Raw genomic sequence first — 25,888 nt, 5'->3', positions numbered from 1 at the left:
TTGAGTGCACTCCCATCATCTGCATTCCCATTACGTGCACTCCCATCATCTGCATTCCCATTGCGTGCACTCCCATCATCTGCATTCCCATTGCGTGCACTCCCATCATCTGCATTCCCATTGCGTGCACTCCCATCATCTGCATTCCCATTGCGTGCACTCCCATCATCTGCATTCCCATTGCGTGCACTCCCATCATCTGCATTCCCATTGCGTGCACTCCCATCATCTGCATTCCCATTGCGTGCACTCCCATCATCTGCATTGCCATTGCGTGCACTCCCATCATCTGCATTGCCATTGCGTGCACTCCCATCATCTGCATTGCCATTGCGTGCACTCCCATCATCTGCATTCCCATTATGTGCACTCCCATCATCTGCATTGCCATTGCGTGCACTCCCATCATCTGCATTCCCATTACGTGCACTCCCATCACCTGCATTGCCATTGCGTGCACTCCCATCATCTGCATTCCCATTGAGTGCACTCCCATCATCTGCATTCCCATTGCGTGCACTCCCATCATCTGCATTCCCATTGAGTGCACTCCCATCACCTGTATTCCCATTATGTGCACTCCCATCATCTGCATTCCCATTACGTGCACTCCCATCATCTGCATTCCCATTACGTGCACTCCCATCATCTGCATTGCCATTGAGTGCACTCCCATCACCTGCATTCCCATTATGTGCACTCCCATCATCTGCATTCCCATTACGTGCACTCCCATCATCTGGTAAAGCCGTGTCACAGGCCACCAGATGCTCCCCTCATATTGAGGAGTATGGGGCTGGGCTGTAATATCAGACACCACCATGGCCTGGAGGGGCGCTGTTTCTGCACACCGCCAGTCAGTATTGCTAGTGATATCTGTGTAGATGACCCCCTGTGGGTGCGGAGGGCAATATGACAGGGCTATGGGTATTAGAGGGAAAGTGGCGCAGTGGGGGGATCCATTTTGGCCCCTCTGAGCTGTAGGTGACTGTTTAGCAGATTGTACTGGCGGCTGCCGTGTTGACGTGATACACCGTTTGCTCTCTCTCACCGATCCCCGCTTCTCTCTGTGACGCCAGCAGTCCGTAATTAAGGGCGTGTCCCCGCTGGGCTGCCTCGTCCTCGCCTGCGACCGCCTGGATCAGCCTCTGGAGTTAATCCGAGACGCCTGCGAGCAACTGGGCCTGGAACTGGGAACCAATGTGCATTTAGCCATAAATTGCGCGGCCCACGAGTTAATGGACTACGTAAGTCGTGATTCATTGATGCCGGTCTCCGCTTTCCAGTGTTTTCATTTGTGGCCTGTGACGTTTGACCTCATCCCCTCCCCCTAGAATAAAGGTCGATACGAAGTGGTCAGTGGAAGCTGGAAGAGTCCGGACGAGATGGTCGATCTGTACGTGGACTTAGTCACCAGGCATGGCGCCATCATGGCGTTAATAGACCCGCTCAGGAAAGAGGTAATGTTAACCCTTTCTAATACAGAAGTAGAATTACTCTTACTCTACAGGTCATGTGACTGTGAAGTGACCTCTGACCTCCTTATAATTTACACTGTTATGGCGTATACGGCCTGCCCATCAAAGCCGATCCACAGTGATGACTTCCTATTATCTACCCATATGAAGAGGTTCTGCAGCAGCCAGGTGTTGTCAGCTCTGGAATACATGTGTCCCCACGTGACCTCTGACCCTGGCAGTGGCTTGCGGCAGTTTCCTTCAGCCCTGGTCTTGATGCCGCTCTAGGATTCTGCAGCTTCTACTTGTAGTAAATCCGTATTCCTGTCCCCGAACAGGACAGGCCGCAGTGGCGGGCGCTGGGAAGAGCTGTCGGCTCCAGATGTCACCTGATGGCGGATATGGCATTGAGATCAGGGAGCGACCTCCTGCAGGGCAGTAACCATCCCGTCTGCAGCGGCCCCATCCTCAAACTGACCGGTGAGACGACAGTGTCCGACCTGCTGGCGGCCGTGCGGCTGATGGAAGGTAAGATGCGTAGAGTCTCCAACCTGCATCAGCAGGTGTATGGAGGTGACATGAGGGGTTAATACAGGGGGCCACTGTATGGGGGCACATGAGGGGTTAATACAGGGGGCCAATGTATGGGGGCACATGAGGGGTTAATACAAGAGCCAATATGGAAGTCACTAAGGGGTTATTAAAGGGCCAATGAATGGAGATCACATGATGGTTTAATACAGGGCCCGGTGTATGAGGGGGGTCACATGAGGGGTTAACACAGGGGCCCAACTGTTTCCAATGAGGGCATATTTACATTAGTGTGCCGCCACACAGCGCAGTTATAGGCGGCCGCAATGAATGGAATCATGTAGATAATTTCTCCTATGCAGGACACCAGGGGTTAATTCACTGCTAAACCGGCAAAATTTTAGAACTGCATTGTGAACGCATGTCTATAACTGCATCCCAGCTGCGCCATTACTGCGTCCTAACTGCGCCATAACTGCAACGTAACTGCGCCGTAACTGCGTCCTAACTGCGCCATTACTGCGTCCTAACTGCGCCATTACTGCGTCCTAACTGCGCCATAACTGCAACGTAACTGCGCCGTAACTGCGTCCTAACTGCGCCATTACTGCGTCCTAACTGCGCCCTAACTGCAACGTAACTGCGCCATAACTGCAACGTAACTGCGCCGTAACTGCACCCCAGCCGCCCCATTACTGCACCCCAGCTGCGCCATTACTGCGTCCTAACTGCGCCATAACTGCAACGTAACTGCGCCATTACTGCACCCCGGCCGCCCCCTTACTGCACCCCGGCCGCCCCCTTACTGCACCCCGGCCGCCCCGTTACTGCACCCCAGCCGCCCCGTTACTGCACCCCAGCCGCCCCGTTACTGCACCCCAGCAGCGCTATTACTGCACCCCAGCCGCCCCATTACGGCACCCCAGCAGCGCCATTACTAGATCCCAGCCGCCCCATTACTGCACCCCAGCCGCCCCATTACTGCACCCCACCCGCCCCATTACTGCACCCCAGCCGCTCCATTACTAGATCCCAGCCGCCCCATTACTGCACCCCAGCCGCCCCATTACTGCACCCCAGCAGCGCCATAACTAGATCCCAGCCGCCCCATTACTGCACCCCAGCCGCCCCATTACTAGATCCCAGCCGCCCCATTACTGCACCCCAGCCACCCCATTACTAGATCCCAGCCGCCCCATTACTAGATCCCAGCCGCCCCATTACTGCACCCCAGCCGCCCCATTACTGCACCCCAGCAGCGCCATAACTAGATCCCAGCCGCCCCATTACTGCACCCCAGCCGCCCCATTACTAGATCCCAGCCGCCCCATTACTAGATCCCAGCCGCCCCATTACTGCACCCCAGCCACCCCATTACTAGATCCCAGCCGCCCCATTACTAGATCCCAGCCGCCCCATTACTGCACCCCAGCCGTCCCATTACTAGATCCCAGCCGCCCCATTACTAGATCCCAGCCGCCCCATTACTGCACCCCAGCCGTCCCATTACTAGATCCCAGCCGCCCCATTACTGCACCCCAGCCACCCCATTACTAGATCCCAGCCGCCCCATTACTAGATCCCAGCCGCCCCATTACTGCACCCCAGCCGTCCCATTACTAGATCCCAGCCGCCCCATTACTAGATCCCAGCCGCCCCATTACTGCACCCCAGCCGTCCCATTACTAGATCCCAGCCGCCCCATTACTGCACCCCAGCAGCCCCATTACTGCACCCCACACGGCGAAATCTGTGGCAGAAAAATCTGTGTCAGATTACTGATACTTCACTGAAAATATGTTGGGCCTCATTTACCAAAACTGTCTAACAGGAAGACTGTCTGTCTGAAAAGATGAAAGGCGAGCTGTGATTGGCTGCTGTAGGCAGACGGTTGTGATAACTGAGGCCCGTCCTTTTTGGTGGCAGACTTCTAATTTGCCGGTGCATTTAAGAGTACGACAAGCGATTACGAAGAGGATTTGGGAGCAGTTTTAAGCCTCGTTCACACGTAGCCATTGATTTTAATGCGTCTGTTTACACATCTGTGATTTTGAACCGACCGTGATGCAGACCCAACACTCCTACTACAGTCTGCGGTCACAGCCCATTGGCAGCCGACGCTCTGGTAATGAATTTTCAGCTGTGTCTATGGAATACGGATGACACACGGAGGGCAAAAAACGGACACACGGACCAAACATGGTTATCATCACGCATGAAGCACACAGATTTTTTTCATGGACGTCAAACAGACACAAAAATGTGAACGAGGCCTTAGAAGAGGTCCTTTTACTGGTTTTCCTCTAATTCAGACGCGCCTCTAAAAACTGACTTCAATACGAAATCCTCAACCAATCCGCTAGAAGTAACGCGCCACAATCCGCTAAAACTAGCTCTTACCCCAGTCACTTCCCTCCCCTGTCCAGACTTGGCTGCCAATCATTACAACCAGACCCTCAAAACCACCCGAGATGAAGTTTCTCCAATATCAATCCGTCCCTCTCGACACAGAGCACGGCAGCCCTGGCACACACCGGAAACACGTTTTCTCCAGCGCTGCTCCAGATGTGCAGAACGCTTATGGAGAAGAGAATTAATTACTCTTACCGGTAATTGGGTTTTCCAATAGCCTCCACAACGGCACTCCAGGAGGATGAAGTCTCCACCTCCCAGGACAGGAAACAACGTAGAAGTTACCTGCTTCACTTAATGAGATAGGACTCGTTTAGTAATGCAAGAACTGTATTGCACTCTTTACAGTACAACAACATAGATCCCAAAATATATTAACATGGGTAGGGAAATCCAGTGCCAATGTGGAGGCTATTGGACAACCCAATTACCGGTAAGAGTAATTTATCCTTTTCCTTGGCTCCTCCACAACGGCACTCCAGGGGGATTTACAGAGAAACAAAAAATTGTTAGGGCGGGACTACTGCAGACAATACTTTTCTGCCATCTGACAAATCATGATTTAGAAGTACATCCAACTTATCATGTCTATATTTGCCCATGTAGCTGCTCTACCGAGGCAGAGGCCTTTTCAGCCCATGAGGCTGAGACTGCTCTGGTAGAATGCGCTTTTATCCCCTTAGGGGGAGTCAGGTTCTTTTGATGAGAACACAACTCGATAGTGTTTCTTATCCATCTGGCGGTGGTCCTTGCTGCTGATTCTTCGTGTTGACCCTGATATTGCAGAAGGAGATGATCAGTGTTCCTGAATTCTTTGCATACCTCCAAGTCAGTAGGCATCTTCTGACGTCCAAATTATGGTATTTTCTCTCCCGATCGGATGATGGATTTTCGCAAAAGGATGGAAGTGAGACTTCCTGCTGACAATGGAATCTAGAGGCAACCTTGGGAAGAAACACAGGCGTATGTTTAAGAATAATGCTATCCTCTAACACCGTGAGGTAAGGTGCCCTACAGGAGAAGGCTTGAATTTCTCCTACCCTTCTGGTTGACGTTATTGCTAGTAAGAAGGTGGTTTTAAGAGTTAAGAGTTTGAGAGAGATTTCATCTATCAGTTCAAAGGGTGTGTCCATTAAGACCTCCAACACGAGGTAGGTCCCATGGTGGAACAATGGATTGTACAAACAGACATCGTCTGGATGCGCCTTTTATAAACTGCTTAATTAACGGCAAGTCTGACAGTCTTACCTCAAAGAAGTTGCTCAATGCCGAGACTTGCACTTTAAGGGTACTTGGTTAGAGCCCTTTATCAAGGCCTGCATGTAGGAGGTCCAATATGAGTGGAATATTGGGATTTGGACTGTCGTAGCAACTGTCTCCTGCAAATTCCACAAAGGCTTTCCATGTTCTAGTAAAGATCTTGGAGGTTGACTCCTTTTTGCTGAATAAAAGAGTGGAGATTACTGCCTCAGACAGACCCCTCTGTTTTAATCTAGTTTGCTCACTTGCCAGGCTGTTAGGTGCAATCTTGCCACATCTGGATGGAACACCGAACCATGTCGTAGAAGTCCTGGATACATTGGGAGAGACCAGAGCGGTCCCGCTGCCAGATTAGAATAGGAGCAGAAATCAAGACCTCTTTGGCCAGAAAGGCGTGATTAGTATAACTTGCGCCTTTACCTCCATTGCTTTTGTCAACACTCTCGGAATTAGATTGTAAGGAGGAAAAGCATAAAGGAGATCTTTTGACCATGGGCTTGATAAGGCATCCACCATTAAGGGCTGGTACTGGCTGGAGAGGGAGCCTGTTCGAGCTGCCTGTTTTTTCGGCTTGCGAAAAGGTCCACCTTCGGAATTCCCCACTTCTTTGCTATTTGTCTGAACATATCGGGGTCTAGCAACCACTCTCCTGCTCTTAAAGGGAACCTGTCACCTATTTTGACCATATAAAACCGTTAACATAGCAATGTGCAATAAAGTACCTTCTTACCTACATGTGTCTTCTTTCTTTTATTAAACTTTTCATTCTTATTAAAAAGCAATTTTTCTGATATGCAAATGAAGTCTCAAGGTGCCCAGAGTGGCGTTATTACTCTGCTCTAGTGCCCAGTAACGCCCCCCTGCAGTGCCCCGCCCGCCTTTCTTCCAAGCCCAGCACGCCTCCTAAGAAATAAATGTCCTCCCACATACTTGCCGAACGGCGCTGCCCCCTCCCCACCACGTCATATTCACTGCACGCACCGGCCCTTGCTTCCTCCTCTAGAATCTCTCAGAGGCAACAGCGCTCTGATTACGTTACTGGGCTCGGCGCATGCCCAGTGACACTAGTGAGGCTGTTGCCCTCTGGAGCAGGACTATCGTGCAGGCACTCAGCGATACTGCGCCTGCGCGGGATTTCGGAGGACAAGAGAGGAGGAAGCAAGGGCCGGTGTGTGCAGTGAATAAATTAAATGATGTAGTGGGGAGGGGGCGGCGCCGTAGGCAAAGAGAGGAGGGAGCACAGACGATGCAGTGAAAAAATAAAATGACGTAGGGGAGGGGGCGGCGCCGTTCGGCAAGTATGTGGGAGGACATTTATTTCTTAGGAGGGGTGCTGGGCTTGGAAGAAAGGCGGGCGGGGCACTGCAGGGGGGCGTTACTGGGCACTAGAGCAGAGTAATAACGCCACTCTGGGCACCTTGAGACTTCATTTGCATATCAGAAAAATTGCTTTTTAATAAGAATGAAAAGTTGAATAAAAGAAAGAAGACACATGTAGGTAAGAAGGTACTTTATTGCACATTGCTATGTTACCGGTTTTATATGGTCAAAATAGGTGACAGATTCCCTTTAAATTCCTTCTGCTGAGATAGTCTGCTACTATGTTCTCTTTGCCTTGGACGGCTACTAACGATGTTAAATTGTTCTCCGCCCAATGGAAAAATCTCCCTGCAGATCCTGTAGTCGTTTGCTTTTTGTCCCTCCTTGCCGGTTTAGGTAGGCCACTGTGGTCGCATTGTCAGATAGAATCTTTATATGATAGGAATTTATCGATGGATGCAGAGACAGAAGTACCCTGAACACAGCCATTAATTCTCTTACATTTGATGAGGCTATGGTCATCTCTGGCTCCCAAGTGCCCTGATCTCTTGTGTGGCCTCCCCACCCGCTGCTGCTGGCGTCAGTTGTTATGACGACTTGCTCTGATGGTTGCCAAAAAACTCCTTTTTGAAGATTTTTTTCTTTTTTTCCACCAGAAGAGGGATAATTTTACTCTTAATGGAATTCTTACTCTCCTGTCTAAAGAGTCCTGATTCCCATCCCAGGATTCTAAGAGGAACTTTTGTAGGAGCCTCGTGTGGTGTTAGGCCCATCTGACCGCAGGAATTGTGGAAGTTAGATGACCCAGTAGCGCCATGACGTCCCTGATTGATAATCTCCTGGATTCACAGAATAGCAAGATCATTTGACCCAGGGCAATCTGTTTCTCTTGAGGGAGAAAGGACATGAGGTTGTGGGAATCTAGAAGAATTCCTAAAAATGTCTTCCTTTGGCTGGGAACTAGATCTGATTTCTGAATATTCACCAACCAGCCCAGCTCCACTAATTTCTCCTGGACGATCTTAAGATGTATCCGAAGATCCTGAAGGGATGGGGCTGAAATCAAAAGATCGTCCAAATATGGTATAATTACTATCCCTTGGAGATGAAAAAAACCTGGTTACTTCGGCCATGATATTTGAAAATATTATTGGGGCTGATGACAGCCCGAAAGGTAGCGCCTGGAACTGAAAGTGACATCTGTGACCCTTTAGAGATATCGCGATTCGGAGAAACTTTTGGTATCCTCTGTGAATAGGCAAGTGGTAGTATACATCTGAAAGATCCATTGTTACCATGTAACCGTCGTGAGACAGGAGGTTTACTGTGGATCTGATAGTTTCCATCTTGAACCTTTTTGTAGCTTATATATCTGTTTAGTCTCTTCAGATTGATTATTAATCTGAAGGTCCTGTTTGGTTTCTTGATTAGGAATACGGGTGAATAAAAACCCCTTCCCTCCTGATCTATAGGAACTGGGGTGATGACTTGTTTTTCTAAAAGGGATAGAATCTCTGATTCCAAGGCTTGCTGTTTTTCTACTTGTCTTAATGGTCTGTTCAAGGTAAAGTAGTCTGGAAGAGGTGTGTTAAACTCGAGCTTGTACCCCATGCTTATTGTATCTTTTACCCATGTTGAGGCTGAAATTTCTTCCCAGACCAAGGAAAACATTTTTAGTCTGCCTCCCACCTGAAACCTGGCGTCATTGGGTAGGCTTTGTAGAGGATTCAGGGTTGAATAAGAACCCTCTTCCCCTGTAGGGTTGCCATCTTCCAGAGCTCTCTTTTCTCCTTAGCTCTGGCCTAGCCTTTCTTTGACCTCGAAAGGAACGATGCTGTTGGTAGAATCTGGAATCAGAAGGAAACTCTTTCTTCCTATCTGATGCTTTATCCAATATATCTTCAAGAACCGAACCAAACAGTCTATCCCCCTCACATGGAATGGAGCATAGACGACTGCGTCTCCAGACCATGACCTGAGCCATATAGCCCTTTGTGTGGCATTCGAGAGGACTGAGGATCTGGCTGAAAGTTTTACAAGGTCTGCTGAGGCATCACAGCTTGTTTTAACATGGAGATTGAAGCGAGGATTTCCTGCCTTGGGGTCCCTGCTGCCAGGTGCTCTTCTAGTTGTGTCAACCAGACAGAGACCTAGAGGTACATGTGGCAGCTATACTTTGTCTTAGCATGGCTGTATTTGTCTCCCATGCACGTTTCAAAAGACCCCTACACTTTTTATCCATAGGGTCCTTTAAAAGACCCATATCTTCAAATGGCAAGGAAGTCTTTTTTGACATGCGGGCGACCGGGGCATCAATCTTAGGGGTCTTATCCCACAAGGCTGAATTGCGAAGGGATATTTACGTTTAAAGGAATTCGGAATTACATTCCGCTTCTCTGGATCTTTCCATTCCTTAGTAATTAATGATTTTATCTTACCATGAACGGGAAAAACTTTTCTCTTCCTTTCCCCTAGTGCCTGGAACATTCTGTCCAGAGTGGACAGGGGTTTCTTAACTTCCTCAATATTCATGGTGGCTCGTATGGTCTTTGTTAGTCTTTCTGTATCCTCTGGGGTACAGAAGGGTTTCCCCGAGTCATCTTCAGAGGATTCTGAACCGTCATCTGATATAATCTCTCCTTCATCAGAGCCAGGTTCCTCCTGAAGATCCGACCTTTGCGATCTCTGCGAGGTAGAGGGCCGCGGAGAACTCGTGGTAATCTTGTATCAATTGTTGTCTTAACCTCTTCCTTTATCATACTTCTCATAGAAAGGAAGGTGACTCTTAAGTCCCTACTTTGTCCATACATCTTGGACAAAATGCTTTTTTAGTCTTAGACGGAAGGGACTTCCTGCATATCGCACACTTCTTCCATCCTAGAGATATATCAGAGGCCTTTGTGGTGCTGGTTTCCCTGACCTACAAGGTAATATAAATAGTTTAGGCCTTCTCATTGAGAATGATCATGCCAACACCAGCACCACCCAGTGGGAAATTGCTAACAGTTGTGCCCCCTACCCTCACTCGGCTATCCAAGTAACACAAACACAGTTGGGAGGAGGCTTAACAGGCTCTGGGTGGTAGGAGGATTCACAGGCTTGCGTGACATCACCGGAGCGTCCACTGGAGCTGACATGCTGCGAAAAAACGCCAGTAGCGCTATGCTCCCTGCTTCTCTGATATACTCCAGCCCTCTGACGTCATCCGACGAGTGCCGGAACTGATGCGCAGAGGCCTGGCCAATGGAATTCTCGGCCCTAGAATTCCTGAAGCGCAATCCCTCTTATCCCATTCATTCCCTTCTAAGCCCTAAAGTTCCAGAACCTGTCACTGACCTCTGCGCTGATGGCATGGCCACTTACTTCAGAGATAAGATTGGCAATATCTAGCAGGAAATAATCTCCCAGTCCCCAAATAATTTCAATTCTCCTCCCTCCGATTCCTCCACATGCTGTCTCTCCTCTTTTAACTCTATAATAGAGGAAGACGTCTCCAGGCTTCTCTCTTCTTCTCCACCCACGACCTGTAGCAGTGATCCTATTCCATCACACCTCCTCCAGTCCCTCTCCCCGGCTGTCATCACTCACCTAACTACAATTTTTAACCTCTCTTCTGGTATCTTTCCCTCCTCTTTCAAACGCTCTATTATAACCCCACTACTTAAGAAACCATCTCTTGATCCGACCTGTGCTGCTAACCACCGACCTGTTTCTAACCTCCCCTTCATCTCTAAACTCCTGGAACGTCTTGTCTACTCTAGCTTTATAAGCTATCTCTCTGCAAACTCTCTTCTTCACCCCTTACAATCTGCCTTTCGCCCTCTTCACTCTACAGAAACTGTCCTTTCTAAAGTGTCTAACGATCTCCTAACAGCAAAAATAAATGGTGATTATTCTCTACTGATTCTGCTGGATCTCCCTGCAGCGTTCTATGCCTTAGACCAGGGGTGGCCAACCTTACAGACACAAAGAGCCCAAAAAATATAATGTATGACTACCAGGAGCCACAAGCTATACATTTACACACAAGTCACCGTATTTTTTCACCTTACAAGATTCACCTAGGTTTTAACAAAGAAAAATAAGAGAAAAAAACTATATATTTTTCATCTGATCTGAGGTCTGATAAAAAAAATCTTATTTTTTATTAGCAGAGAAAAGAAAAAAAAAATCATCAGACCTCAGATCAGACTCCTAAATCAGATCCTCAATCCTCATCTGACCTAAAATAAGACCCCAAACTTCATCAGACCTCCAAATCAGACCCACAAAATAAGATCCCCAATGCTCTGATCATGTAACACAAATCAGACTCCCAGTGTCAGACCCTCAGTGCTCAGATCTCCCCCTTTTCAGATCTGACCAACCCATGCTTAAGCAAGACACGCCCATGCTCAGATCTTCCCCCCTATGCTCATATCTGACCCCCATTGCTCAGATCAGGAGCCCCATTGCTCAGATCAGGAGCCCCATTGCTCAGATCAGGGCCCCCATTGCTCAGATCAGGGCCCCCATTGCTCAGATCAGGGCCCCCATTGCTCAGATCAGGGCCCCCATTGCTCAGATCAGGGCCCCCATTGCTCAGATCAGGGCCCCCATTGCTCAGATCAGGGCCCCCATTGCTCAGATCAGGACCCCCATTGCTCAGATCAGGACCCCCTTCATGCTCAGATCAGACCCCCATAGCCCAGATCAGGACCCCCCATGTTCAGATTAGAACCTCCCATCCTTAGATCAGACCCCCATGCTCAGTTCTATAATTTAAAAAAAACTCTTCCCTCTCCTGATCAGGCACTGGGCTCTTGCTAGGGCACCTGCTACTCTGCAGGTCTGACACGCTCTCCACTGTGACCTGATGAGCACAACGTCAGGTCATGGTGCGTATCTCCACGTACTACGTTCTCACACTGTGTGAATCAGGACGTAGTGGAGAGGGAGCTGGAGCTGCAAAGTAGCAACAGTGCCCGATCAGGAAAAGAGATCTGAGCCTGGGGTGGAGAGTGAGCCGGCCTGACTGCTTCCCAGCTACACAGTTAGAGCCGCACTTGAAGAAGCAAAGAGCCGCATGCGGCTCAAGAGCCACGGATTGGCCACCCCTGCCGTAGACCATAAACTACACCTCACCATGCTCCACTCAATTGGCCTTAAAGAGGACCTTTTTATTACGATAAAAAATCAAAACTAAGTATACAGACATGGGGAGCAGCGCCCAGGGATCCCCCCGCACTTACTATTATCCCTGGGCGCCGCTCCGTTCTCCTGGTATCTTCAGATTTTCGGCTCAACCAGGAGAAGCCTGCTCTTGTTCTCCTGGGCGTCGCCTTCTCCTAGGCTGTAGCGCTGGCAGTGCTCAGCTCATAGCCAGGCTGTAGCCAGGAGAACAAGAGCAGGCTCCTCCCGGTTGAGCCGAAAATCTGAAGATATCTGAGCCTATACCGGGAGAACAGAGCAGCGCCCAGGGATAATAGTAAGTGTAGGGAGATCCCTGGGCGCCGCTCTCCGTGTCTGTATACTTACTTTAGATTTTTTGTTGTAATGAAAGGTCCTCTTTAAGGAGATTCTGTCACCTCGTTTTAGCCTATAGAGCTGCGGACATGCACGGCTAGATCGCCACTAGCATGTCCGCAATATACCGGTCCTATAGCGCTGTGTGCTTTTATTGTGTTTAAAAAATGATTTTTATAGATATGTAAATGAGCCTGGTAAGGAGCCCAAGGGGCTGAACTAACCTTCTTAGAGCCCAGCCATGCCCCCTGTGAAAGAGCCCAGCACTGCCTGCGTCCTCCGAATCTCCTCCTTGTGCACAGTTAGATCACCGTAATCTCGTAAATGAAAGGATCGCCTCAGGGAAGGAACTGCGCATGTGCGAGCTTGCGCATCGCAAGATTATGAAGATCTAACTTTGTGAGCAAGGAGGAGATTCGGAGGACGCAGGCGTTGCTGGGCTCCTTCACAGGGGGCATGGCTGGGTTCCTTCACAGAGGGCATGGCTGGGCTCCAAGGTTAGTACAGCCCCTTTGGCTCATTACCAGGCTCATTTACATATCTATAAAGTCATTTTTTAAACACAATAAAAGCACACAGCGCTATGGGACAGGTATATTGCGGACATGCTAGCCGCGATCTAGCCGTGCATGTCCGCAGCTCTATAGGCTAAAACGAGGTGACAGAATCCCTTTAAGGACACTGCTCTCTCTTGGTTCTCTTCCTATCTCTCTGGCAGCTCCTTTAGTGCATAATTTGCTGGCTCTTCTTCTTCTCCTCTTCCTCTTGATGTCGGCCTTCCTCAGGGCTCAGTACTAGGTCCTCTACTCTTCTCCCTCTATACAGCCCCCATCGGACAGACTATTAGTAGATTTGGCTTTCGATACCATCTCTATGCTGACGACACCCAACTATACACTTCATCCCCTGCTTTACTCCAAAACACCAGTAACTGTCTGGCAGCTGTCTCTAACATCATGTCCTCTCTGTATCTAAAACTGAACCTCTCAAAAACTGAACTTCTTTCCCCCATCTACTAACTCACCTAAACTTGACATTTCTTGACATTACTGCAGCACTATGATAACTCCTGTGCAACATGCCCACTGTCTTGGGGCCACATTTGACTGATCTTTCCTTTGTTCCGCATATTCAATCACTTACACGCTCTTGTCGTCTGCACCTCAATAATATCGCCAGAATCCGCCCTTTTCTTACGGTGGAAACGGCAAAAACTCTTGTTGCCTTGATTCATTCTCATCTTGACTACTGAAACATCACTCATCGGTCTCCCTCTCACTAAACTCTCCCCCTTCAGTCTGTCCTAAATGCTGCAGCCAGGCTCATCTATCCATCCAACCGCTGCACTGATGCTACTAGTCTGTGCCAGTCACTTCACTGGATGCCCATCCACCACAGAATACAGTTCAAACTTCTCACCCACAAAGCTCTCCACAGTGCTGCACGTCCATACATCTCCTCTTTCATCTCCATCTACCACCCTACTCTTGCTCTCCACAGTGCTACACCTCCATACATCTCCTCCCTCATCTCCATCTACCACCCTACTCCTGCTCTCCACAGTGCTGCACCTCCATACATGTCCTCCCTCATCTCCATCTACCACCCTACTCCTGCTCTCCACAGTGCTGCACCTCCATACATCTCCTCCCTCATCTCCATCTACCACCCTACTCCTGCTCTCCACAGTGCTGCACCTCCATACATCTCCTCCCTCATCTCCATCTACCACCCTACTCCTGCTCTCCACAGTGCTGCACCTCCATACATACATCTCCTCCCTCATCTCCATCTACCATCCTACTCCTGCTCTCCACAGTGCTGCACCTCCATACATCTCCTCCCTCATCTCCATCTACCACCCTACTCCTGCTCTCCACAGTGCTGCACCTCCATACATCTCCTCCCTCATCTCCATCTACCACCCTACTCCTGCTCTCCACAGTGCTGCACCTCCATACATACATCTCCTCCCTCATCTCCATCTACCATCCTACTCCTGCTCTCCACAGTGCTGCACCTCCATACATACATCTCCTCCCTCATCTCCATCTACCACCCTACTCCTGCTCTCCACAGTGCTGCACCTCCATACATCTCCTCCCTCATCTCCATCTACCACCCTACTCCTGCTCTCCACAGAAGTCCAATCACTTCTGGTTGTCAGCTCCACAGATGATTGTATTAACCCCTGCATAACATTTGTCTGCATAACCTCATGTCTTGAAATTGTCATCTGTAAATATCAGGGTCGCCCTGTTCTCTCCCAGCAGCCTGTTGCCAATTTCTGTACATTCCATCATCTTCTGCTAGCCATACCTTCCGTCACAGCGCACGCTCGTTATTTGTACATCATGTGGGTGTTTCGTTCACGGCCAAGCATATGGTGTTTCTGGGTGATTAATTTAACACACTTGGGATATTAGTTCGCCGCTTGTTCCGGCTGCCTGCGGTTCCCGTGCGGTGCGCTCACGGCCTTTACGGCTCCGGCACAGTCCCATGTTCCGCCTGGTCCTGTTTGTCGATCTGCCAGCTGGTGCAAGGTTACCCCCGTGTTCCAGTGCACAGCTAGGCTAGTTTTTTCAGATTGCAGCCGGTCGGCCTGGGGATCATGCTGTGGCCGTATTGTTCGTCATATATACTTTTTGTCCCCCTCTCCCTGTCTTCTTGGTTTGCATCATTGTATCTGTCAACAGGTCAGGCCTGGCCTTTTCATGCTTCACTTGCTGTGAGTTTCATCATGTGGCAGTCTTGTCCGTCGGTTTCTGTAGTGGTTTGGGGGTCATCCTGTCTGTCTACCTCTGTCCGCCTGGATTGCCCAGGCTTGTTCTACCTCTGTCTGCCTGGATCGCCTAGGCTCGGTCTACCTCTGTCTGCCTGGATCACCCAGGCTCGGTCTACCTTTGTCCGCCTGGATCACCCAGGCTCGGTCTACCTTTGTCCGCCTGGATCGCCCAGGCTCGTTCTACCTCTGTCCGCCTGGATCGCCCAGGCTTGTCCTCTATGTTTGTCTCGTCCTTCCGCCTCATCCTGTTCTTGTCCTCCTGTGTTTAAGTTCCTCAGTCTCAGTCCCCTGCGATGACACCTCCTTCTAGCGCACCCTGGTCCGGTCCACCTTAGTTTGGCTGGTTGCCAGGCCCCGTCTCTCACTATTAGTCTCGCCCTGGTTCCCCCAGCCTCTGTTCAACTTGTCAGCCTGGTACATCCAGGTCCGGTCTGTCTATGCGTATCTCACCTGTCCTGGTTCTCCCAGGTTCACCATCGCATAGGTTCGTCCAGGTTCTGGCTGTCATCGGAAAAGGCACCGACCTTGGTGATCCAGGCACCGACCTTGGTCATAAGTATGGCGGCTCGTCGTTCTATGACTATCACCGCTCCTTCTCGGCAAAGGCTGCGGCTGCGCTGGTCCAGTTCCAGTTCATCACCAATTGGGCCAACATCGATATGGAGCTATTCTGCTGCCACTTTGCGGGCCTCGGGGCTCCTTTGTGTACCATATGCCAGTCCATTCCACTCCTCCGACTGGTGTCTCAACACTGTCAACCCCATCCAGGCTAGGTCCCTGCCCGGACCCTCGGCCTCCTAACCGGGCACCTCCGGGGTGGACAAGCTTGGTCGCCCTATAGTGTACCTGGGTAGGAGCCAGGTCTGTGATCATTTAAATGTGGACGAATGCGCCTTCAACAGCTGCAGGGCTCTCCGCATCTTCTCCTCGTGTTTCAGGGCTCATCCTCGTTCTACCTGCCCAAGAGGTCGGTCAAGCAGTCCTGACTAGCCGACATTAATGTCGAGCTACTCAGTGTCCTTCTGCAGGACCATCCCGACAGGGGGGTTCGTCCAGTTCCTGTTGTCCGGGTTTACGGAAGGCTTCCACACAGGCCTCATTGCCCTTCCTCAGACCTCTTGGGAGGGCGGCAACTTGCGGTCTGCCACTGGAAACCCGGTGGCGGTTGAGGAGTTGCTCCTGTCGGAGGTCGCTAAGGGGTTACTCATTGGCCCGCTTGATGTTATCCCCTTGCCTTCCTAGCGTATCAACCGCAACTATGGGGGTATTATGGACTCAAGTGGGCTGGTCGCTACTACTTTGCGAACAGGCTCACTTTTGGGTCCAAGAGTAGTCCATGGTTGTTTGACCAATTTGCCAAAGCTTTGCATTGGATCCTCCTTCATCATGGTGGTTTGCCTACCATCATCCATTACCTTGATGATTTCCTGATCATCGAGGGTCCATGTGGCGGGTCAGGCAATCTGGATACTCTGCTCCAAATTTTCTCTAGTCTGCAGGTTCCGGTGGCCCACGCCAAATCTGAGGGTCCCACCACCAGGGTCACGTTCCTGGGCATCATCCTGGATTCCATCCGGATGGAGGCCAGCCTCCCGGAAGAGAAGCTTGCCAGCTGCCGGGCAGTGATTTCTCACGCCACGTCCTCGGGCTTCCTTTCCAGGGTTGAGCTTCAATCTTTGTTGGGGCGGCTCAATTTCGCCTCCAGTCTGCTCCCGTTCATCTCCAGGCTGCTCCAGTTGCTGCCTTCAGCTGCCGACCAGGACAGCATCGTCCATCTGGACACCCATGCCATGGCGGACTTGGCCATGTGGTCACTATTCCTTCCCGGTGGAACGGCGTTTCCCTCTTTGTACCTTCTTGCGGGCCGTCATCCCCCACCGTTTTTTTTTCGATGCGGCTGCATCCCGCGGGTTTGCTGCCATCCTTGGGACCCATTGGATGGCTGGTCAGTGGCCCGATGAAGTCCGGTCGGATCCCGAAGGTCTGAGCTCCTCTTTCCTGCTGGAGCTTTATCCTGTTGTGGCGGCCGCCCAAGTGTGGGGACACCAGTGGGCCAATGCGTCTGTCATGTTTGTCACCGATGATCTTGCTCTGGTCGACATTATTTTGAAAGGCAGGGTGAAATCCCTCAAGATCATGTCCCTTCTCCGCAAGTTAGTGTGGCTCTCCCTGTCCCATAATTTTCATATATTTTGTAACCACATTCCAGGGGCGGAGAACGTAGCCGCAGATGCTCTGTCCCGCTTTAATTTCCCCCTTTTTTTCCAGGTGATGCCAGAAGCAGATCCCACGGGGTCCCCACCCCCAGCCTTCAATTCCCTGGTGATGGTTTAGAATCCCTTCTCTCACACGCCAGGAACCTACTTCAACAATCTCTCCCCCCCAACACCACCAGGAATTACCAAGCCAGACTCAAAATTTATGTTATTTTGCGGGTCTCACCCGTAAGGTACTCTGGATGATATTCCCTATTTCTTGGCTTTTATCTCCCATTGCCATCTCCACCGCACGCTTTCATACAATTCCATCAAACTGTATTTAGCGAGGATCCAGCACTGCTCCATGCTCCACAGTCCAGGTGGGGGTTCAATTTTTTCGATTCAGGCCATCAAGGCTGCACTCCGGGGAATCCAGAAAAGCGTGAATGCCTCCCCTGCCCGTAGACAGCCTGTCTCCGGTGAAATCTTTAGAAGACTTTCTGCTGCTTTGGATGGTCATCCTTTTGGGCCCTCTCGCAGCGTAATCATCAAGGCAGCAATGTACCTTGCGTTCTACGGTTTCCTCAGGCCAGGCGAATTCACTCGCGCCACTTCCAGGCATGAAGGGATGCAGCGTCAGCAATTGACCTGGGCCCAGGACCATTTCATCCTCCATCTACTTTCCACCAAAACTAGCCAACACGGCCCTCCCTCGGAGGTCCAGTTTTTCAGGACCTCTAATGATTGGTGCCCGGTCGGGGTCCTTCAACAGTTGTTGGCTCTGCTACAAGACGCTCCCCCCGAATTCCCACTGTTGTCTTTCCATGAAGGTAGTCTGGCTTCTGTCCAATTCACATCCCATATCAGGACCATCACCGGTCATTCGTTCCGTATCGGGGCAGCTTCCAAAAACAGGGTCCCGGACCACGTAATCAAAAAGATGGTGCGGTGGCGGTCCTCTTGTTTTGCCAGGTACATTCCTAACCCGAATGTCGAAATATCCCAGGCTTTTTGTAACCTTGTGCTCTGAAGGCATATTAAATGGTTTCACACTTTCCAGTCTCCTCGCTCTTTTTTTTGCCCACTTCTAGGCTTACCCACCCTCCTGGCTCCCGGCACAACTCAGCCAGCTTAGGACAAGGGTTTAGGTGCTCCTCCTCATCAGTTGCCTTTAGCCTCTACCACAAATGGGTAAAAACAGTAATAAGAACTTACTGCCCCCGGGAGAAGAGGAAGAAATGGCTACTCGCCAGCTCGGCTGTGACTCCCACACGATGTAACTGATTAAATATGTCCATGCACCATTTTTATAGAACCTGGATTGTTTTCCAGCCTCCGGTCGGCCCAGTCATTGACTAACCAAATCCCAGTTCTTCCATGGGGGTTCTTTGTTTTAATGTTTTCAAATCTCCCTCAAAAATGAGTTCCCTTCCTCCATTATCCAGTTTAGCAGGGGGAGCAGATGCTTCTTTGAAGTTAGTACCTGGCAGCCAGAGGTGTTAGATATAACGGGATGAAGAGGAGAACTGTCCATCTGCATCTCTTGTAGCTGGGAGAGGCCTAGCCTGCCCGATTCCACCCTGCTGCGATAGATCGGAGGCTTCAAAGCAGTCAGCCATTTGGTGAATGACCCTTCTATCCAGCAGAAATCACACCTTATACAACAGACACACAACTCATACTGTATACTTCTATAATAGATACTACAAGTATGCTCCCAACATCAGATTTATGACATGTGCGGTCAGCAGGACGTGTCTTATGTGTGGTCAATCCGGTGCAGTCAGCAGGACGCTTCTTATGTGCAGTCAATTCGGTGCGGTCAGCAGGACGTGTCTTATGTGCAGTCAGCAGAGCAGGTAGTAGGACGTGTCTTATGTGCGGTCAATCCGGTGCGGGCAGCAGGACGCTTCTTATTTGCTGTCAATTCGGTGCGGTCAGCAGGACGCTTCTTATTTGCTGTCAATCCGGTGCGGGCAGCAGGATGCTTCTTATGTGCAGTCAGCAGTGCAGGCAGCAAGACGTGTCTTATGTGCGGTCAATCCGGTGCGGGCAGCAGGACGCTTCTTATTTGCTGTCAATCCGGTGCGGGCAGCAGGAGGCTTCTTATGTGCAGTCAGCAGTGCAGGCAGCAAGACGTGTCTTATGTGCGGTCAATCCGGTGCGGGCAGCAGGACGTGTTTTATGTGTGGTCAATCCGGTGCAGTCAGCAGTACGCTTCTTATGTGCAGTCAGCAGTGCAGGCAGCAAGACGTGTCTTATGTGCGGTCAATTTGGTGCAGGCAGCAGGACGTGTCTCATGTGTGGTTAATCTGGTGCGGGCAGCAGGATGTGTCTTATGTGCGGTCAGCACTGCAGGCAGCAGGACGTGCCTTATGTGTAGTCAATCCGGTGCGGTCAACAAGACGTGTCTTATGTGCAGTCAGCAGTGCAGACAGCAGGACGTGTCTTATGTGCGGTCAGCAGTGCAGGCAGCAGGACGTGTCTTATGTGCGGTCAGCAGTGCAGGCAGCAGGACGTGTCTTATGTGCAGTCAGCAGCGCAGGCAGCAGGACGTGTCTTATGTGTGGTCAGCAGCGCAGGCAGCAGGACGTGTCTTATGTGCGGTCAGCAGTGCAGACAGCAGGACGTGTCTTATGTTTGGTCAATCCGGTGCGGTCAGCAGGACGTGTCTTATGTGCGGTCAGCAGCGCAGGCAGCAGGACGTGTCTTATGTGCGGTCAGCAGTGCAGGCAGCAGGACGTGCCTTATGTGTGGTCAATCCGGTGCGGTCAGAAGGACGTGTCTTATGTGCGGTCAGCAGCGCAGGCAGCAGGACGTGTCATATGTGTGGTCAATCCGGTGCGGTCAGCAGGACGTGTCTTATGTGCGGTCAGCAGTGCAGGCAGCAGGACGTGTCTTATGTGTGGTCAATCCGGTGCGGTCAGCAGGACGTGTCTTATGTGTGGTCAATCCGGTGCGGTCAGCAAGACGTGTCTTATGTGCAGTCAGCAGTGCAGGCAGCAAGACGTGTCTTATGTGCGGTCAATTTGGTGCAGGCAGCAGGACGTGTCTCATGTGTAGTCCAGGCATGTCCAAAGTGCGGCCCTCCAGCTGTTGCAAAACTACAACTCCCAGCATGCCCTAATAGCTGTAAGCTATCCAGGCATGCTGGGAGTTGTAGTTTTGCAACAGCTGGAGGGCCGCACTTTGGACATGCCTGGTGTAGTCAATCCGATGCGGTCAACAAGACGTGTCTTATGTGCAGTCAGCAGTGCAGGCAGCAGGACGTGTCTTATGTGTGGTCAATCCGGTGCGGTCAGCAGGACGTGTCTTATGTGCGGTCAGCAGCGCAGGCAGCAGGACGTGTCTTATGTGTGGTCAATCCGGTGCGGTCAGCAGGACGTGTCTTATGTGCGGTCAGCAGCGCAGGCAGCAGGACGTGTCTTATGTGTGGTCATCACAACTTGGAACGTACCAGGTCTGTCTCAGAAACCTATTTTCCCATTGACTTCTATTGGAAAATGAGATGTTGCAGTTCCTAACCGCAGCATGACTGCACCACAACTGCGCCGTGTGGCCGTATCCTAAGGCTACTGGCACACATCTTAGTTGTGCCCGGTTTGGATGTGAAAAAAAGAAGAAATGCATGTGGTTTTTTGCACCTACTTCCCTGCAGAATATAGTTCCATTATATAATCAGAGTCGCCATGTTTCCCTTTGCAGGAAGAAAATGCACCATAAACGCCAGGAAGTTGGTGCAAAAAGCACATGCGTTTTTGTTTTTTTCTGCATTAAAAACAAGCACAACCGAGACGTGTGCCAGCACCCTTAGGGTGTCACAACCAGACAGCTGAGAAGCTCTGACAGAAGCCTTTTTTAAGAACCTCCTCAAGTTTTCTTTGTTTTTGGTTTTCAGTTCCTCATCTCGTTAGCCTCTCTCAGCTGTCATGTAGTTGGACTGATTGCATCCCTTTAAATTCCTCCCCATAATGCATTAGTGTGCGGTTTATACAGCTTCCTGGAGTGTGTGTGCATGCTGATCCTATTTTCCAGCCTTCTACAAGATAAGTGCTGTACATTCATTTGTGATTTTCTGTTTGCTGGATCCCAGGTGACCCTGACTCCCTCCGTGTCTAGTGTAGGGAGCCGGTGGTCGTGTCCCTTCACTATTGTAGGGTGTTCAGGTGTTATATAGTCGAGGTACGAGGATATGCGATCATCCACCATTGGGATTATTGCATAGGCTGAGCAGTTAGGGAGAGAGCCAGGTCTGATGCAGGGGTCTCCCTTTTTGTTCCTTAGTTTTGGATCCAGTGAGTCATATGTTTATTTTGCATTGTCTTGTTTCCTGTACACCTTCTGTGACATAGGGTCAATCACTATTGATTGGTGGTATCTTATTAGTGGCTGCAGTATTTCATCATCAGACATGGCAGCAACCAGGTGACCCCTGTATCTTCTCATTCTTCCAGGAGAGAATCGTCTGACAGTTTTGGGGTGCTCGTCAGAGGAGTGTGCAGAGGACAGCGTGATGGATCTGGTACGTGTTAGTGTGCTTTGACTCTCTAGTAACTCCTCCGAAGGAGGAGACTGCCTCCCTACTGTAGTTACATGAGGAGCATCTGCCTGCGGCCACCACCGGGGGGAGCTCAGGAGCCTCATGTATACTGTAGTTACATGAGAAGCATCTGCCTGCGGCCTCCACCGGGGGGAGCTCAGGAGCCTCATGTATACTGTAGTTACATAAGAAGCATCTGCCTGCAGCCACCACCGGGGGAGCTCAGGAGCCTCATGTATACTGTAGTTACATAAGAAGCATCTGCCTGCGGCCACCACCAGGGGGAGCTCAGGAGCCTCATGTATACTGTAGTTACATGAGAAGCATCTGCCTGCGGCCACCACCAGGGGGAGCTCAGGAGCCTCATGTATACTGTAGTTACATGAGAAGCATCTGCCTGCAGCCACCACCGGGGGGAGCTCAGGAGCCTCATGTATACTGTAGTTACAGGAGAAGCATCTGCCTGCAGCCACCACCGGGGGGAGCTCAGGAGCCTCATGTATACTGTAGTTACATAAGAAGCATCTGCCTGCAGCCACCACCGGGGGGAGCTCAGGAGCCTCATGTATACTGTAGTTACATGAGAAGTATCCGCCTGCGGCCACCACCAGGGGGAGCTCAGGAGCCTCATGTATACTGTAGTTACATGAGAAGCATCTGCCTGCAGCCACCACCGGGGGGAGCTCAGAAGCCTCATGTATACTGTAGTTACATGAGAAGCATCTGCCTGCAGCCACCACCAGGGGAGCTCAGGAGCCTCATGTATACTGTAGTTACATGAGAAGCATCTGCCTGCAGCCACCACCGGGGGAGCTCAGGAGCCTCATGTATACTGTAGTTACAGGAGAAGCATCTGCCTGCGGCCACCACCAGGGGGAGCTCAGGAGCCTCATGTATACTGTAGTTACATGAGAAGCATCTGCCTGCAGCCACCACCGGGGGGAGCTCAGGAGCCTCATGTATACTGTAGTTACAGGAGAAGCATCTGCCTGCAGCCACCACCGGGGGAGCTCAGGAGCCTCATGTATACTGTAGTTACATGAGAAGCATCTGCCTGCAGCCACCACCGGGGGAGCTCAGGAGCCTCATGTATACTGTAGTTACAGGAGAAGCATCTGCCTGCGGCCACCACCAGGGGGAGCTCAGGAGCCTCATGTATACTGTAGTTACATGAGAAGCATCTGCCTGCAGCCACCACCGGGGGGAGCTCAGGAGCCTCATGTATACTGTAGTTACAGGAGAAGCATCTGCCTGCAGCCACCACCGGGGGAGCTCAGGAGCCTCATGTATACTGTAGTTACATGAGAAGCATCTGCCTGCAGCCACCACCAGGGGGAGCTCAGGAGCCTCATGTATACTGTAGTTACATGAGAAGCATCTGCCTGCAGCCACCACCAGGGGGAGCTCAGGAGCCTCATGTATACTGTAGTTACAGGAGAAGCATCTGCCTGCAGCCACCACCGGGGGGAGCTCAGGAGCCTCATGTATACTGTAGTTACATAAGAAGCATCTGCCTGCAGCCACCACCGGGGGAGCTCAGGAGCCTCATGTATACTGTAGTTACATGAGAAGCATCTGCCTGCAGCCACCACCAGGGGGAGCTCAGGAGCCTCATGTATACTGTAGTTACATGAGAAGCATCTGCCTGCAGCCACCACCAGGGGGAGCTCAGGAGCCTCATGTATACTGTAGTTACAGGAGAAGTATCTCCACCACCAGGGGGCGCTCAGGAACTTACTGTATACTGGTTCTACATTGCAGGTTATGTATACAGTGAGCTCCCAGATTGTCATCATGTAACTGTATGTTGTCTATGCAGAGGATTTGGAGCTCTGTATCAGAAAAGCTGGGGCTTCATCTCCTATACAGGAAAAGTCATTTAACCCCTGATGTCTCTGCTGACTGTCCGCAGGCCGTGGGTCTTGGTGTGAAGTTCATCAAGGTGGGAGGTCTCCTGCGCGGCGAGAGGACGGCCAAATACAACCGACTCCTGGCAATAGAGGAGGATCTGACGTGCGGTGGCATGCTGGGTAATAATGGGGGGGGGGGCTGCAGAGTAGTAGATCGGTGCTACACTGTGAAAGGGAAGCGGTGATCGGGGTGCCCCCATTAGACCCCCCAGCCACCAACTGTGCCAATCACAGGGCTGGAAAGGGTCACATGACAATGACCAGCAGTCTGAGGGTCATTGCTCACCTCCGTCCTGATCGGAGGTTGGCGTGTGGTGCTGTGGGCGCCCGTGGGATTTTTCTCATGTCCTTTTTTTCGTCCAGGTCGGCAGGAAGAGTTTGAATTTCCCACTTTCTGGAACGACCTGGAAATCCTGGACCCTCCAGAAGAAGCAATGTGAAAGGGTTAAAACTCTCCATCTCTGTTCAATGTGACTGCAGGACAGGGGGAGGCGGATAAATGGGTGCAGAACGGGGGGTGGGGGGGAATTGGTGCACAACGGGTGGGAGGTGGAAGAATGGGTGCGGAACGGGGAGGAAGCAAGAATGGGTGCAGGACAAGTAGGAGGTGGAAGAATGGGTGCAGGACGGGTGGGAGGTGGAAGAATGGGTGCAGGACGGGTGGGAGGTGGAAGAATGGGTGCAGGACGGGTGGGAGCAAGAATGGGTGCAGGACAAGTAGGAGGTGGAAGAATGGGTGCGGAACGGCTGGGAGGTGAAAGAATGGGTGCAGGACGGGTGGGAGGTGGAACAATGGGTGTGAAACGGCTGGGAGGTGAAAGAATGGGTGCAGGACAGGTGGGAGGTGAAAGAATGGGTGCAGGACAGGTGGGAGGTGGAAGAATGGGTGCGGAACGGGTGGGAGGTGAAAGAATGGGTGCAGGACGGGTGGGAGGTGAAAGAATGGGTGCAGGACGGGTGGGAGGTGAAAGAATGGGTGGAGGACGGGTGGGAGGTGAAAGAATGGGTGCAGGACGGGTGGGAGGTGAAAGAATGGGTGCAGGACGGGTGGGAGGTGAAAGAATGGGTGCAGGACGGGTGGGAGGTGGAAGAATGGGTGCAGGACGGGTGGGAGGTGGAAGAATGGGTGCAGGACGGGTGGGAGGTGGAAGAATGGGTGCAGGACGGGTGGGAGGTGGAAGAATGGGTGCAGGACGGGTGGGAGGTGGAAGAATGGGTGCAGGACGGGTGGGAGGTGGAAGAGAATGGGTGCAGGACGGGTGGGAGGTGGAAGAATGGGTGCAGGACGGGTGGGAGGTGGAAGAATGGGTGCAGGACGGGTGGGAGCAAGAATGGGTGCAGGACAAGTAGGAGGTGGAAGAATGGGTGCGGAACGGCTGGGAGGTGAAAGAATGGGTGTAGGACGGGTGGGAGGTGGAACAATGGGTGTGAAACGGCTGGGAGGTGAAAGAATGGGTGCAGGACAGGTGGGAGGTGAAAGAATGGGTGCGGGACGGGCGGGAGGTGAAAGAATGGGTGCAGGACGGGTGGGAGGTGGAAGAATGGGTGCAGGACAGGTGGGAGGTGGAAGAATGGGTGTGGAACGGGTGGGAGGTGGAAGAATGGGTGTGGAACGGGTGGGAGGTGGAAGAATGGGTGCAGGACGGGTGGGAGGTGAAAGAATGGGTGCAGGACGGGTGGGAGGTGAAAGAATGGGTGCAGGACGGGTGGGAGGTGAAAGAATGGGTGCAGGACGGGTGGGAGGTGGAAGAATGGGCGCAGAACGGAGGAGGGGGATAAGAATGGGTGCAGGACGGGTGGGAGGTGGAAGAATGGGTGCAGGACGGGTGGGAGGTGGAAGAATGGGTGCGGAACGGGGGAGGCGACAGACTGGGTGTGGGACAGGGGGTGGCCAAGGAATAGGTGCAGGATGGGGGTTGGAGAAAGAATGTGGGCGACATTTCTCGTCATCCCTAGTAGGGATCTAGCAC

The 25,888-nt window shown here is 51.4% G+C and overlaps 1 protein-coding gene across 1 annotated transcript; it reads left to right on the top strand.

The window, feature by feature from the left end:
- Positions 1-912: 912 nt before the first annotated feature.
- On the top strand, positions 913-24,415 carry ENO4 (enolase 4). Its single transcript, XM_044274421.1, has 7 exons — positions 913-927; positions 1,080-1,247; positions 1,335-1,460; positions 1,796-1,985; positions 21,923-21,990; positions 23,921-24,038; positions 24,282-24,415. The coding sequence occupies exons 1-7, from the start codon at positions 913-915 to the stop codon at positions 24,356-24,358; spliced, it is 762 nt and encodes a 253-aa protein (XP_044130356.1). The 3' UTR covers positions 24,359-24,415.
- Positions 24,416-25,888: the final 1,473 nt, after the last annotated feature.

This window comes from Bufo gargarizans, unplaced genomic scaffold, assembly GCF_014858855.1.
Source record: "Bufo gargarizans isolate SCDJY-AF-19 unplaced genomic scaffold, ASM1485885v1 original_scaffold_1744_pilon, whole genome shotgun sequence".
In the NCBI taxonomy this organism is placed as follows: Eukaryota; Metazoa; Chordata; class Amphibia; order Anura; family Bufonidae; genus Bufo; species Bufo gargarizans.
Note: the sequence above shows the minus strand (reverse complement) of the source record. Positions and strands in the feature narration are given on the sequence as shown.